This window comes from Trachypithecus francoisi, unplaced genomic scaffold (genome assembly GCF_009764315.1).
Source record: "Trachypithecus francoisi isolate TF-2019V2 unplaced genomic scaffold, Tfra_2.0 Lachesis_group20, whole genome shotgun sequence".
Classification (NCBI taxonomy): Eukaryota; Metazoa; Chordata; class Mammalia; order Primates; family Cercopithecidae; genus Trachypithecus; species Trachypithecus francoisi.
This window is the reverse complement of record NW_022681466.1, coordinates 20,127,899-20,144,023: the sequence shown is the minus strand read 5'-3', so window position 1 is coordinate 20,144,023 and position 16,125 is coordinate 20,127,899. Positions and strand designations below refer to the sequence as shown.

Below are 16,125 nucleotides of genomic sequence, written 5' to 3'. Positions count from 1 at the left end.
TGCGTTTCTGGTTTGAATCCCTTAGAGACAAAGAACTTCATTATCTCCCATACCCGCGTGGGACTGCTGGGGAGGAGACGGGGTGGAGGGGTTAGACTTCTACCTCCATGAAACACCCGCGGGCTCAAAGAGGAGTCTGGATCCTGACTGGTCCAGGAGGCGTGCGAGGCCGCGGGGCCCCTCCGGCGTGGGCCAGGCGCGTTGCCAAGGTGCCCGGGGAAGGGGCCGCCCGGCGCAGGCCGGGGACGTGAAGCGCTCCGGGTGCTCCCATGTAGGCCACACATAGACCGCCGGCACCCTCTTTCCTCTACAACTCCATTCTCTAGCGCTTCTTTTTCCCGGGGAGCCTCCGCTTTCCCCTTCTCCCCGCCGCCGCCCTCGCCCTTCTCCCCTCTCCTGACCCTCCCTCAGCTCACCCCTCCCTCGGCAGCCCACCTTCACCCCGCTCCTCCGCGCGCTCCTCGGTCCTCGCCCCTCAGCCCTGGCCTCCCCTCGCCGGCCCCCGGCCCCCGGCGTCCCCTCCCTGCCCCCCTCGAGGCGGCGGCGGCCCCTTTCACAATAGCGCGGCCCGCCTCCCTCCTCTCGGCTCCCGGTGCACTCCCGCCCGCTCTCCTCCCCGCGCATGCGTTCTCCGGTCGGCGGCGGCTGCGGCGGTGGCGGCTACGAGCGGCTCCGTTTTTTTAAAGGGAAACGCTGAGGCGCCGGGGGTGACTGTGGGGGAGGGGGACCCTGAGCCGCGGAGACCCCCGGGGGAGGCGACAGACCCCCTCTCCCGGAGTAGGAGGGCTTTGGGCGGACCCAGCCCTCCACCCCCTCCTGAGGAGGAGGGGGGTGGAAATGGAGGCTCGGGGCGGCTGAGGCGAGCTCCGGGGCGGGGGGCCGGGGCGGGGAAGGGGGGGTGCGGGGTGGGGAGACGAGGCGGGCCCGGCCGGGCCAGGGGGGGCCGAAGCGAGCTCCGGGGATGAGCTCGGGGGCGGCTGGGTGCGAGCTCCTGCCTCTGAGGCGAAGGCGGCGGCGGCGGCAGCAGAGGCGGCGGCGAGGCCCCCATGGGCCGGCGGCGGGCCTCAGCCGCGGCCTCCACGTCTCCGCACGCCGGCGGGATGGCGCCCGGGCCCCGGAGGAGCCGCGCTAGCGAAGGCCTGCTGCCGCGCTGCTGAGGCGAGCCCGCCAAACTCCCCTCCCCCCCTTAGTCCTCGACCCCTCGCACCTCGCCCCTTCCCCACCCCCTCCTCCGCCTCGGTGCCCGGCGCTGCTCCGGACCACTATGACCATGAGATCCGCGGTGTTCAAGGCGGCCGCGGCCCCTGCCGGCGGCAACCCTGAGCAGCGACTGGACTACGAGCGGGCTGCGGCGCTGGGCGGGCCCGAGGACGAGCCCGGGGCGGCCGAAGCCCACTTCCTCCCCCGGCACCGTAAGCTCAAGGAGCCGGGGCCCCCGCTGGCCTCCTCCCAGGGCGGGAGCCCCGCGCCTTCCCCGGCCGGCTGCGGCGGCAAGGGCCGGGGCTTGTTACTCCCGGCCGGGGCGGCCCCCGGGCAGCAGGAAGAGAGCTGGGGCGGTTCGGTGCCCTTGCCCTGTCCGCCCCCGGCCACCAAGCAAGCCGGCATTGGGGGGGAGCCCGCCGCAGCCGGCTGCAGCCCCCGGCCCAAGTATCAGGCGGTGCTGCCCATTCAGACGGGCTCTCTCGTGGCGGCGGCCAAAGAGCCTACGCCCTGGGCTGGGGACAAGGGTGGGGCGGCCTCCCCCGCTGCCACCGCCTCGGACCCGGCGGGACCCCCACCACTACCTCTGCCCGGGCCGCCACCCCTCGCGCCCACCGCCACCGCCGGGACCCTGGCGGCCAGCGAGGGCAGATGGAAGAGTATGAGGAAGAGCCCTCTCGGGGGTGGTGGCGGCTCGGGAGCTTCCAGTCAGGCCGCCTGCCTCAAACAGATCCTTCTGCTGCAATTGGACCTCATCGAACAGCAGCAGCAGCAGCTGCAGGCCAAGGAAAAGGAGATCGAGGAGCTGAAGTCAGAGAGAGACACGGTACGGGAGGGGTTAATCTGCATTCGGGCCGAGGAGCGAGTTGTGCGCATGCTCGGGGGAAGGGGGCTGTAGGAGGTTAAGGCACCCCCGGGTTAAGGGTAAAGGAGGTTGGCCACCGGCAAAGGAGTATCTTAGGCTCTGGTTCTCTGAGAGTCAAGCTCACAGACACGTTGGGTTGGAGGGAAGGGTTAAAGGGCAACCTCCCAGGGGGAAGGGGAGGGGTTTCAGGTGCCAAAGGGTTAATTTAAAATGACAGCCCCAGACGTGTGGGAAAGATGTTTAGTGGGAAAAGACCTGATCTGTGAGGGGTTAAAAATGAAAGGGTGGGGTGTAGGTGTTGCGGCCTTATGGAAGGGTTAAATTAAAGAGCTATTGCGTTAGAAATGCACGGTGGAGGAGAGAGCTGTAGCAAGCAGCTGTTGCTCTCACCACTGCTGCAGCATCTTTAGATAGGGCAGTAGGCCTTTTAGTGGGCACAGGGGCAGAGGTGATTTATATGGAATCCTATTTTAGTTTTCTTAAATGATATTAAGGAAGCACTGCCTTTGATTTCAGACAGCTTTTAATAGGAACCTGAGTTCTAATACATGACCCACTGACCAGGTCCCTTGTATAGGCATGGTGTTTGAAGCTGGAAGATTTTAGGGCATCAGGGGAAAGTAAGCTTATTAAATGTATTAAATAGACCTCCCCATCCTTATTTTAGAATCTTAGGGAGTAGGAAAGTCGTTTATTATTTCTTTATTTCTGAGTAGCTTGGACAACACAGGCTTGTTTTTACTGCAGCAGTAGTTAAGGGCACCTCCGCGTTAAAACATATTCCTTCAGATATGAGGGAAGCTGGGGTGGGGGGTATTACTGTGCTAGCATACCTTACAGCTGCCTAAAAATAAACATGGTTTCTACAATTGTTGTGTTCAGGCTGCAGCAATCTCTCTTTCCCTCTCTCCCTCCCTCTTCTCTCTCTCTCTCTCTCCCTTTCTCTCTCTGTCTCTCTCTCTCTCTCTCCCTCCCTCCCCGCCGTCCTCATCTCTCCCTCTCTCCTCTTTCTGGCGTCGTGTGCGCTAAGAGCTGAGCAAGGGAGCAGGCGGCTATTCATTTTGTTTGCTTTCCAAATGAATCGCATCGGGTGGCTGTTTTATTGGAGAATGCATTCTGCAAGGTGGATTGGGAGCTGGGGCAGGTCTCATTAAAATATCTCATGGTGTTGATTTGTGGAAGTTACTCAACATGGAGGTGGCACTGCTCAGACTGTACTGCAGTCTAGGGGTGTGATGGTACCGTAATTACAACACATCATATCCTTGTATGGGGGGGAGTGGGAAGACAAGGGCCAGAGAAGGAGAAAAAATCAAGGAAATGTCACCCACAAACGGTGGTTAAGGGCTGTGAATCAAAACATATACAAGGAGATGAAATGAGAGTATGGCTGATAGGGGGTTTCTCTGCTGATTGTGGAGGTTTCTGCTCAGTTCCTGAGGTAATGGCCCCTTTGCAGGCTTTCCTAGTCAGGAAAAGTGGGGTGAGTTAAGGATAGAGTGTCAGAACTTGGTACTCACTGCTTCTGTTGTGTATTGCAATTTTAATGTTGCTTAAGCTTGTTTCACTTATTCCAGTTGTTGTTTGGCCTTGTCTGAAATCTATGCAATGAATGTAATGAAGGCAGCATTAATATCACTGTCTAACCCAGATAAAATTCTTGTAATAGAGTATAAGTAGCACAACACCTTTTCTCAAAACTAAACTAACACAAAGTTTTCAATGATAATAGACTTCCATTTTCTGTTTAGATTTTTAGTCCTTTTAATGAAAACTAAAGGAACTTTGATTTTAATAAATATTTAGATGAATAGGTATAATTTTTTGTGTTACTTCAAATACAAAGCAATGTGTATATATCATGATGGTTGGAATTTATGGGTACTGATTTCTATTTTCCAAATGTTCATTGTTTTAAAAGTACCCCCTCCCACACATACCCCTTTCAAGTAACACTGCCATTCCTGGTAGCACTGTATGAGCTCTTAATTCCTTCTCAATGTACTGTTTGCACTTTTCTGTTGTGTATAGGGTTTTGGAGTAGAAGTAGAGAGGATAGAATTTGGACAATCTTAGGGCCTCTTAAAAGAACATGTAGGCTGGGCACGGTGGCTCAAGCCTGTAATCCCAGCACTTTGGGAGGCCTAGGCCGGTGGATCACAAGGTCAAGAGATAGAGACCATTCTGGCCAACATGGTGAAACCCTGTCTCTACTAAAAATACAAAAATTACCCGGTGTGGTGGTGGGCGCCTGAAATACCAGCTACTCGGGAGGCTGAGGCAGGGCAATTGCTTGAACGTGGGGGTGGAGGTTGCAGTGAGCCATTGCACTCCAGCCTGGGTGACAAGAGCAAAACTCCATCTCAAAAAGAAAAAAAAAGAATATGTATACAATTAATTCTGGAAACTCCCAAACCAACTTGGAACCACAAGGATAGCAGTAGCAGAGACCATGCCATTAAAAGGCATGTTATGGTCCCTCCCGGTGCAGAGGATCTCCTTACAGAAGAATGAACTACAAATTCCCCCATGCCTCTTCCCATCTAGTTTGGCCTTTAAAATTAAACAGTATACCTTGTCTTCTCTTTTTTGTTTAAGGGAAACTGTTCAAATTAATTAATGTCTGCCTATTTAAAAAGTTGAGTTGATGTGGTCCATAGAAAGAGGCAGAAGACTATATGATTCCTAAATGGGGCTAAGTATCTGTGTGTTTAATTTTTTATGTGTTAAGTCTGCATTTTGCTACTCTCTCTTTTAGCTCCTTGCTCGGATTGAACGTATGGAAAGGCGGATGCAGCTGGTAAAGAAGGATAACGAGAAAGAAAGGCACAAGCTGTTTCAGGGCTATGAAACTGAAGAGAGAGAGGAAACAGAGCTATCTGAGAAAATTAAACTGGAGTGCCAGCCGGAGCTTTCTGAGACATCCCAGACTCTGCCTCCCAAGCCTTTCTCATGTGGGCGGAGTGGAAAGGGACATAAAAGGTGTGCTGATAATTTTGTTTGATGAGGACACTTGTTACTAGTGATTGAGAGTAGGGGATTATTGGGATTTATGAATTGGTTTTATAGCAGTCATAACTTGCTTTAGAAGTCTTCTATGCTGAGGGCTGGGTGTGGTGGTTCACACCTGTAATCCCAGCACTTTGGGAGGCCGAGGTGGGTGGATCATGAGGTCAGGAGATTGAGACCATCCTGGCCACCATGGTGAAACCCCGTCTCTACTAAAAATACAAAAAATTAGCCGGGCGTGGTGGCGGGTGCCTGTAGTCCCAGCTACTCGGGAGGCTGAGGCAGGAGAATCACTTGAACTCAGGAGGCAGACGTTGCAGTGAGCCGAGATTGCGCCACTGCACTCCAGCCTCGCAACAGAGTGAGACTCCATCAAAAAAAAATTTTAAAAAGTATTTTGTGCTGATAAACTATCTTGAAACATTCTTTTTTTTTTTTTTTTTTTTTGAGACGGAGTCTCGCTCTGTGGCCCAGGCTGGAGTGCAGTGGCTGGATTTCAGCTCACTACAAGCTTCGCCTTCTGGATTTACACCATTCTCCTGCCTCAGCCTCCGGAGTAGCTGGGACTACAGGTGCCCGCCACCTTGCCCTGCTAGTTTTTTGTATTTTTTGGTAGAGACGGGGTTTCACCATGTTAGCCAGGATGGTCTCGATCTCCTGACTTGTGATCCGCCCATCTCGGCCTCTCAAAGTGCTGGGATTACAGGCTTGAGCCACCGCGCCCGGCCTCTTGAAACACTTTTATGCGGACTGTAAAAGTCTGCTTGGGAGTATATTGGTCACAGTAATAATTATTGAATGCAGCTTACATCATAAAAAGAATGGGCAACAAGTGTGACAGCTGAGTTTCTTAAAACTATAGCAATTCAAGTTAGGAAGTGTTAAATTCCTTCATTGTGTTGTACACTGGTAGACATAGAAAAGTAAAATAGAGGCCAGGCGTGGTGGCTCATGCCTGTAATCCCTTTGAGAGGGCAAGGTGGGGAGGGAGGGATCACTTGCACCTAGGAGTTTGAGACCAGCCTGGGGAACATAGTGAGACCTCATTTTTACAAAAAGTCCAAAAATTAGCTGGGCCTGGAGGTATGCACCTGTAGTCCCAGCTACTCAGGAGGTTGAGGCCGTGAGCCTGGGAGGTTGAGGCTACAGTGAGCTGTTATTGCACCACTGCACACTGCACTCCAGCCTCGGTGACAGAGTGATACCCTGTTTCAATTTTTAAAAAAAGGTAAAATGGAACTGTCCTTGGACTCAGAGAAATTAGCCCAACTGTAAGGATGGGCATACATTTTGAAAACTCAGAATTCAAATGCAGTAAAATATGTAGATGTACAACACCTGATATAAACTAAGGTTTTTTGTTTGTTTGTTTGTTCTGTCACCCAGGCTGGGGTGCAAGTGTCGCCAACATGGCTCACTTCATCTTCCACCTCTTGAGCTCAAGTGGTCCTCCTACTTCAGCCTCCCATGTAGCTAGGACCATAGGCACTCACCACCATGCTTGGCTAACTTTTTAAATTTTTTTATAGAGACAGGCTCTCACTTTGTTTCCCAGGCTGATCTCAAACTCCTGGGCTCAAGTGATCCTCCCACCTCGGCCTCCCAGAGAGCTGGGATTACAGACATTAAACTAAGTTTTGTAAGATGCAGGGATATTAAAAATTATTCTGGGTTAGAATTGTGAAACTTTAAGTAGGAAATCAGTCTTGAAAAAGAAGTATAGCCGGGCGCGGTGGCTCACACCTGTAATCCCAGCACTTTGGGAGGCCGAGGCAGGCGGATCACGAGGTCAGGAGATTGAGACCATCCTAGCTAACATGGTGAAACCCTGTCTCTACCAAAAATAAAAAAATTAGCTGGGTGTGGTGGCACAAACCTGTAGTCCCAACTACTAGGGAGGCTGAGGCAGCAGAATCGTTTGAACCCAGGAGACGGAGGTTGCACTGAGCCGAGATCGCGCCACTGCACTCCAGCCTGGGCAGCAGAGTGAGACTCCGTCTCAAAAAAAAAAAGAAGTATAAAATTTAGGTTGGTAAAGAGGAAGGGAGATGACTTTCTTGGGATGTGGTAGGGGAAGAAGGGAGGAAGAAAGAGGTTAGAGAATGCCAGCAGATAGCAAGATAAAGGAAATAAAGGTTGTAATTAATGTGGTACAGGGTTGGAGGGAAAAGGAAAGAGACTGATCTCTGGGTTACAGGAAATAGGTGCACCTAATGTAGTGGGTTGTAGTGGTACCTAATGATGTTGGCTAAAGGACCTTGAATATTCTTCTTCCTTTTTTTTTTTTTTTTTCTTGAGATGGAGTCTCACTCTGTCGCCCAGGCTGGAGTGCAGTGGCGTGATCTCAGCTCACTGCAACCCCTGCCTCCCAGGGTTAAGCAATTCTCCTGCCTCAGCCTCCCAAGTAGCTAGGATTACAGGCATGGGCCACCAAGCCCAACTAATTTTTGTATTTTTTTTAGTAGAGTTGGGGTCTCACCATGTTGACCAGGCTGGTCTCGAACTACTGACCTTAAGTGATCCGCCCACATCGGCCTTCCAAAGTGCTGGGATTACAGGCGTGAGCCACTGCACCTGGTGGACCTTGAATATTCTTAAGCATGAAAACTCCTTATTCAACAAACATTTACTAGCCAGGTGTGGTGGCTCATGCCGGTAATCCCTGCACTTTGGGAGGCCTAGGTGGGTGGATCACCTAAGGTCAGGTGTTCGAGACCAGCCTGACCAATATGGTGAAACCCTGCCTTTACTAAAAATACAAAAAAAATTAACCAGGCATGGTGGTGTATGCCTGTAATTGCAGCTACTCGGAAGGCTGAGATAGAATTGCTTGAACCCGGGAGGCAGAGATTGCAGTGAACCGAGATCATGCCACTGCACTCCAGCCTGGGTGACAGAGCAAGACTCCGTCTCAAAAAAACAAAAAACAACAACAAAAAAGACATTTACTAATGGCCTATTTTATATACTGCTAAGCCTGGGCTGTTCCTGCTCATGACTGCCAAATGAACACCAGACATTTAGGTACCTGAATACTTGTCATTTTGGGGCAAAATAACCAGCTTATTCTTTTGCTCCAGAATGTGTTCAAATTAGATTTTATTCAAGTGTCAATATATTTTATAATGTTTTCTTCCCTATCTAATAGGAAATCCCCATTTGGAAGTACAGAAAGAAAGACTCCTGTTAAAAAGCTGGCTCCTGAATTTTCAAAAGTCAAAACAAAAACTCCTAAGCACTCTCCTATTAAAGAGGAACCCTGTGGTTCCTTATCTGAAACTGTTTGTAAACGTGAATTGAGGAGCCAAGAAACCCCAGAAAAGCCCCGGTCTTCAGTGGACACCCCACCAAGACTCTCCACTCCCCAAAAGGGACCCAGCACCCATCCCAAGGAGAAAGCCTTCTCAAGTGAGATAGAAGATTTGCCGTACCTTTCCACCACAGAAATGTATTTGTGTCGTTGGCACCAGCCTCCCCCATCACCGTTACCATTACGGGAATCCTCTCCAAAGAAGGAGGAGACTGTAGCAAGTAAGGCATAGAGAACACTTGCTCTTATACCCTAGTGGTGGCGGTCAAGCTAACAAGTGTGAAAATGCCTTTGGCATTTTTAAAAAAGTGCAATCAATAAAGCAGAGTTCTGTCAAGAATGAGTAAGTTAACAGCCAGAGACAGACACTGTGCAGGCATTGCAAATAGATGGAATTACAGCAAAATGTGCTCAATGTATTTGCCTGCTTACAACACTGGGAGATGTGTTTGCCAGTAAGTTGCTCATCACAAGAGCACCAGACTTGGGGGTGTAATCTCCGGCAACTTGCATGCCCTCTGAAAGAAGGGTTTTCTGTGCTGTGAAATGCATAGAACTATACTTTGCCATGCACGACTGTTCCTGCAATTGATATTGTGTGAAATCTGGGAGGGTGGTCTTTGGGTGTTCTCAGGGGCCAATGGTAATTTTTGGGTTGGGGAGCCAGCTTGGGGTGGGGAATTTTCACCTGGGCCTCCGCTCTTTAACTATATAAACATTTATCTGTATATCTATGTCCCTGTCTGGGGGGCAGGAGGAATCTGCCAAAGACCAACAGTCTTACTTTATCTTACTATACTTCACAAAGGTTCTAAAATGTGAAGAGTTTACTTGGATTGCAGTAGCCCATTGGTTGTTCATATATTTAAATAAAATGGTCTACAAACTATTTTTCAAACAATAAGGACTATCTTGGGATATCTGAGCTGCTTGGGGAGGGTGTGGGGTGTGGGACCTTGGTCTTCATTCCCTTTTTTTTCCTTTATGGCTTCCACACAGAGATGCTCCCCTATCTTCTACATCAACCAGTAACTGGAATGTGCCTTCAATCATGTAATATTAGTCTATGTCAGTCACTGCGGTTACTCTGGGGTCATGGTTGGGGAGGCCTTCCAGGATAGAGCCGCAGTCCCAAGTTTCTACCACTGTGTCTTGCCTAGCAGGATGGGGATAGAAATCCATTCCAGTGAGACAAGAGCGTTCTCCAGGCTTTGTTTGGCTGTTTTGGTGACAAAATAAAGTGGGAAAGCTAGATTAGTCATCTTAATGATCTAACCTCTATTAGGCCTCACACTTGAGTACATTAGATCAGGATCCTGATCTAGGTTCAGATTTTTGTTGGTTCAGTCAGTTGAACAGGTTCTTCCTTAATGGTTAACCTTTTTTGCTGCCATGGCAATGCTGTGTAACAACTTAAGAGAAACGTGAAGCAACTTCCCATCCGGGATTGGGTAATGGCTTGGTCCAGAGCTGTTCTGTGTGACTGGCTATTTTTGAAAATCCTGTCTTCCCTAGTACAGACAATTTCAAACACCTCTGAGATTGTGGGCATAGTGAAACAAAAGAATCTGATTGGGGAGATCCCAGCCCCTTGAGGAGCCTGAGTTGTGAATAAACATGTGAATCCTTATTCTTGATGCCCCTATCTCAAGAGGAAGGCTCAATGGCTTGTTCTAGGGGAGCCAAAGTCTTTGTGCATGTTGTTCAGGCTGGACCAGCAAGGTAGTTTGTTTGGAGGGAGGAGGGAGCTGTTTAAGAAGACTACTTATGTAAGTTTTGAGAACACTGATCTTTTATTTGAAAAATAGGGTCAACTTTTACTCACCTGCCATGTTCTGAGTTTAAGGTTTGATATCCTTGGCCATCAACTGTTGCAGGGAAACCACCCTAAATAATGAAGAAAAGAAGTCGTCTCAGTGTAAAAAAAAAAAGTGGTGGGCTTATTTTCTTTTCTTTTGTCTGTTGTTCCCTCTTCCCCTCCCCCAGAGAGAAATTCTCAAAAGAACAACTCAAAAAACAAAATGGCTTCCTAGTGAGAACTTCAGTGATGATCCTTTCCTCCATTTGGGGTATGGGCTTTTTTTCTTTTTACACTGAGATTATTCTTCTTTCCTGCATTATTTAGGGTGTCTGATGCCATCAAGTGTTGCAGGAGAAACTTCAGTCTTGGCTGGTGAGTAGAATAGGAATTGTGCTGGCTGGGCCTGGGGTGGGGGTTGGTGGGATGGTGGATGGTTGGGAGCTGCATTCCCCATCCACTGGATGTGGGAGAGTGAGATTTCTTGGTGTATGATTGATTACACTACTATAGACTTCAAAATGACAACAAATTTCAGTTGTTTTTCAGGAACTGCTATAGCATCCATTATATGAATTGTCAGGTATTGGTTTAGGGTTTTTGTGATCCTGAGTTTGGCAGACTGCAATGGCATTTTAGGTTCTTTTATACCATAGCAAGGACACTGAATATGGCTTCAGGGAGGCCATAGAATGGATTCCTATCACTTGGTAACTTTGTCTCATCTGGGGAGAGACCTCTTATCCTAGTGAATAGTTGTGCGACTTTGGATTTAAGGGTGGTTCCACCCCTCCTCCCTTTCTTTTTCTCTCTTTTTTTTTTTTCAGTTCCTTCTTGGAGGGACCACTCAGTAGAGCCTCTAAGGGACCCAAATCCTTCAGACCTTTTGGAGGTAGGTAACCAACAGCAGTCAATTGAAGAGAGTGAGAGAGTAAATAGAACATGAGGGTATAACTTGAAAATGTCATAGTACTATGGATGAATTAAATAGAATTTTAAGGCCAGACAGAAACTTGAGAAATTATCTGGTCCAGCTCCTTCATTTTATAGATTAAAAAACAGGTCCAGAGTAGCTAAGTGATTGATTAAAAAAATAAGTAGCTAGGTAGTGTTCAAAATAGATTTTATGCTAAGTAGAAAAGTTAGGGCTGGGCTCGGTGGCTCATGCCTATAATCCCAGCACTTTGGGAGGCTGAGGCAGGTGGATCACCTGAGGTCAGGAGTTAGAGATCAGCCTGGCCAATGTGGCGAAACCCTATCTCTACTAAAAATACAAAAATTAGCCAGGCTTTGTGGTGCACGCCTGTAATCCCAGCTACTCGGGAAGCTGAGACGGAGAATTGCTTGAACCTGGGAGGTGGAGGTTGCAGTGAGCCAAGGTCGCACCACTGCACTCCAGCGTGGGTGACAGAGTGAGACTCCATCAAAAAAAAAAAAAAAAGCAAGCATGTACCCCTCAGCCATAAAATTGTATATTCTAAGCTCATTTGACTCTTAATGTTTTGATTATTTCAAGGTCAGATTCCTACAAAGTATGGAGGCGAGGAGACTTTATGGCAGTCTGGGGGTTTTAGTTTGATGTGGTGTTTACCTTGGAAAGTTATGGAAATGATTGTGAAATTTGGAGATTCTAAAAGGGTGTGGATGGGGAAAGGAGTATGTGTTTTGTTGATTCTGTTACCAGGAAGTTCCCATACTATCCATGGAACCCACAGACTCAGGTAGAACCGGAAGGTGAAAGATTTTAACATTCCTGGAAGCTGGAAATCAGTTAGTATATGTGTGTAACTAATACATGGTGATAAATAGCTTATCAGCTGCTTTTCTTTACACAGAACCTGGATGACAGTGTGTTTTCGAAGCGGCATGCAAAACTGGAGCTGGATGAGAAGAGAAGGAAAAGGTGAGGCCAGAGATGCCCATCCTGGAAACAACTGAGCCCTAGGACCTAGGACAGAGGATCAGGGCACCTGACCTCCCTCTTTCATGCTGTGGAGAATCTTGGAGCACCTAACACTCTTACATTACTGGCTTCCCAGTTGGTTGAATATCTTAGTTGGAAATGGTTTCCAACTAAGTAGGAAAACATGTTTGGCCTCTTTTTGTGTATGACCTTCCTCAGTTCTACTTTCTGTGGAACACCAACACATGATCTAGACAGTAGGCTTAAAACAGCACTCCTTTAACCAGGCAGGCATTTCTCTTTACCCTGTCTAGAGGAGTCAGCAGGAGTCTTCCTAGCATCTGGATTGTGTGAGTTGTTTTTATAGAGCAGGTTTTGGGTAAACAGTAATGTTGGGTTTGTTTGTTTTGTTTGGTTTGTTTTTCCCAGATGGGATATTCAGAGGATCAGGGAACAAAGAATTTTACAGCGACTGCAGCTCAGAATGTATAAAAAGAAAGGAATTCAGGAATCTGAGCCTGAGGTTACCTCATTTTTCCCTGAGCCAGATGATGGTAAGTTGTGTCCATCTAAAATAATAGGTTTTTCAAAGAAGGAGGAGGGTGCAAGGCTCCAGGGTACAACTTACTCTGAATGAATTAAGTGTATTTTGGAGCAGATATAACTTCTAGACATTTCCCATCTATATCACTAATAAGCTCCTGTTTGACTTTCTCCCATAGTTGAAAGTTTGATGATTACCCCCTTCTTGCCTGTTGTAGCATTTGGACGACCATTACCAAAATTAACTCCACAGTAAGTATACGTTTTTTTCCTCCCCTTCCAGGTAACTTACACATCCTTCTCAGACTTCATGGAAGCCTAGATATGAGGTAGAACCAGGTGGCTTAGGGATAGCCATGGGTCTTTGACATAAATGAGGCTACCTGGGCAACTAGCTTTTGTAGTAAGATTCCCAAGCCAATAATTAGAAGGATTGCTTTTTGAGATAGAAGTAGATGATCCCATCACTTTAATGGTACACAGTTGTTCTGGCTTTGAGGCAGGAAAGACACTCCAAACTAGTCAGAGATAGGGACATAGTGACATTTTTGTAGTTGCTATCGTGTCCACACTGAATCCTGTCTAGTCTTGCAAGTTGATTTCTTCATCCTCTTTTGCCAGGAATTTTGAGCTACCCTGGTTAGATGAGCGTAGCCGATGCAGGTTGGAGATCCAGAAGAAGCAAACACCTCACCGGACGTGTAGGAAATAGCTGTGCTGGCAAGAACGTTGTCTTCAGATAGTTGTAGCATGCCATTCCAGAGAGTGGCAGAGACCTGTATATGTGACCTTTGTCCTCACATATGTTATCACTCGCTGATAATACCCTTTCATACTCCCTTGACTTTGTTTTCATCACTCTGATTTCACAAAAACTCTTCCATTCGGCTAATTGTGAGTTATGGAGGGTGATTGGGATTTCTTTTCCCTTTGTTGGGAAATGGGCTCTCAAGCTAAAGCTATAGGCTGGCAGATTCAGAAGTTTCAGGGGTCTGTTTCTATACATTTGCCTATGTTAAAGGGGTAAAAGGGCTCTCTTCATTAGACATGTGGAAGATGAAGCAACCCCTTCCTTTAGAACTGTGCCTGCATGGCACTCTTCTCACCCTGGTACACCCTCCTTATAGTGGGTATAGTGATTTTTAACCCTAAAACAAAACAAACAACCTCACCATGAGCTTTAGGACCAGACGAGGAATGACAAGTGAAGCGATGAAGCAAGCCATCTTCACAGAGTAGAAAAGACATCAGAGAGTTGGTAGATAACTGTGTGAAGATAGTTGTTCTCTTGAAACTATTCTGTGATACAGTCATGTGGAAAGGGATGTTTGGCTGTGATTGTTTTCTCAGTTAATGGGTAACTGAATTTCTTTACCCCTCAAAAAACAAAATATTTGGAAAAGAAAGTGGGGATGGTTAGTTTCAGAACAAGTTACAGCTGTAAACAAAAGCAGTTAGCATTTGAGACGGCATGCCAAAACCTGTATAGATGTCCTTGTATCACATCACTTCTCAAGTATTCCTTCATTGGGCTTCATCCTTTTAGCTGGGCTCTTGGTGGTGGGATAGAGACTTAGGGAGGGTAGAGGGAGAGTGTGGAAATAGGTGCTTCCTTTGGCTGGCAAATGTCTACATCTTGAAACAAACAGATGTACCTGAGCTTCTCCATTCACTTTGTAAAAATAAGATTTGTATGTGTACCATCTTGGTCCTCTCCCCTCCCCCATTTTGTTAAAATATCAGGATAGCACTCCCAGGCCACTTTGGTCTCAGTGTAAGATCCCTATTAACTATCTGAAAGGAAAATAGAGCCAAGACCTCTGGTCTCAAATATATAGGAATTGCCTTTCTTTAGTCTTCAGGACTATTGTGTGAAAACAAGTAGGGGTCTAATCTCCTAGAAGGTAGGGGCTTTTATCCTTAAAGAGAATATGTCCCCAGATTATTAGCACTTTTAGAGGAGAAGCCAAGGTATGTAGGGTGTGTGGCTGGCCCATCAGTGGAGCACGAGAGAGAATGGGATACCATTGTGGGAAGAGAAGAAAAGTTCCTCAGGGGCCTCCCACTGCTAAAGCTTTTTGTGAGATGTTGATCTGTGCTTCCTGGATTTGACTTTTAAAGGAATTATTCTGGCAGCACATGTAGTATTCTTGGATGATCTTGCTGCTCTTATTTCTCCTTTTGTATGTGTGTGTGTGTGTGTGGCTATGGGTTTTCATTTGTAACTCCATCTGCTTAGGAGAGTGGGCTCTCTATAAGGGAACCTGCTGTAAACTTCATTGCAGCAAGGATGTAGAGAGAAATAGGACTTAATTCCACTAGGGGCTGTCATCTCACACCTTAAGGAGAAGGAGATTTCTAGAAAAACTGGGCCAGAATTTCTTTGTTCTCCATCATTTTAATGTGGCAGGATGTTCAGTTTTTCTTACTCTTACCTATGTTATATTTCTTCGTAACGTGTCCAAAAAGAAAAAAGACGCAATCAGTGTCTCTTAACTTTGTTCTTTGATCCCTCTCAGTTTCTTCTTGATTTCAGCATGTGTCGGATTCCTAATTTTGGATATGAGTTAGCAAATTTAACCATTATGTTTGTGCCCTACCCAGGGGACTCCCCAGTTTCTGACTTGAAGTAGACTGAGAAGAATCCACGAGGTGCTATTTGGCCAGACTTAAGTAGATTCTATTTCCTTGGTTCTCCCTCTCCCTGAGGACCTCTTATTTTATTGTCCCCTCTTCTAGGTTAATTCTCCTTTGATTTGACTTTGTTGAGAAGGAGGTTGGAGAGTAGATTAGCAAAGTTCCAAGTGCAAAATTACAGTGTGTTAGAGTGTGGGGGGAAAATTAGTCTTATTTTTCCCTACATGGGATACAACACTGTGAATTCAATCTTCAACTGAAGGCCCTGCAGTTCTCCTAAAACATAGTTGTTTGTTTTTCTTTAACAAAGTTTAAGCTAGTGTTAATAAATTTAAAAAAAAATTGCTTGTCTGTCTACTTCAGCTTTGTTTTATGCCCATTTCATATTGTTGTCTGTGTTGTAATTCATAACTTTTGATACCATTTCTGATGTGTAAAATTGGTTGTCTTGTAAATATCTTATAAAGAGTTCAATTGTAAATAAACTATTGTGGCTGTTAATTTTTGAACTTCTGCTTCAATTTATTATATTTATTGGCAAACATTAAACAATTCTGCTTGTATATTTGAAACATTGGAAAAAGAAATCCATTTCCACAATATAAAAGAATAACACATTATTTTCCCCTTTATATAAGATACTCACTTTCATTTGTATATAAGTAGAATGTATTTCATCCTTCTCAATTGTCCAGTGTGCTTCCTTAAGTATAATCAGCAACTTGGCTGGGCACAGTGGCTCACGCCTGTAATCCCAGCACTTTGGAGGCTGAGGTGGGCAGATCACTTGTGGTCAGAGGTTCAAGACCAGCCTGGCCAACACAGTAAAACATGGTAAAACCTCATCTACTAAAAATACA

General features: G+C 46.9%; 1 protein-coding gene across 2 annotated transcripts; it reads left to right on the top strand.

Moving 5' to 3' along the window:
- Window positions 1-627: 627 nt before the first annotated feature.
- Window positions 628-15,766, top strand: MSL1 (MSL complex subunit 1). Of its 2 annotated transcripts, XM_033183138.1 has the most exons (9): window positions 628-2,026; window positions 4,824-5,047; window positions 8,223-8,605; window positions 10,510-10,557; window positions 11,010-11,074; window positions 12,018-12,085; window positions 12,515-12,639; window positions 12,808-12,880; window positions 13,250-15,766. In XM_033183138.1, the coding sequence occupies exons 1-9, from the start codon at window positions 1,265-1,267 to the stop codon at window positions 13,338-13,340; spliced, it is 1,839 nt and encodes a 612-aa protein (XP_033039029.1). In that variant the 5' UTR covers window positions 628-1,264; the 3' UTR covers window positions 13,341-15,766. The 2 variants fall into 2 exon arrangements, with proteins under 2 accessions (XP_033039029.1, XP_033039030.1); XM_033183139.1 differs by lacking the exon at window positions 10,510-10,557.
- The last annotated feature ends 359 nt before the right edge of the window (window positions 15,767-16,125 follow it).

Excerpts from the sequence above, each read along its gene's own strand:
- MSL1 (XM_033183138.1), top strand. The coding sequence starts at position 1,265 with ATGACCATGAGATCCGCGGTGTTCAAGGCGGCCGCGGCCCCTGCCGGC. Across the intron at positions 2,027-4,823 it reads TGAAGTCAGAGAGAGACACG|CTCCTTGCTCGGATTGAACG; the intron begins GTACGGGAGGGG and ends TCTCTCTTTTAG. Across the intron at positions 12,640-12,807 it reads TTTCCCTGAGCCAGATGATG|TTGAAAGTTTGATGATTACC; the intron begins GTAAGTTGTGTC and ends TTTCTCCCATAG.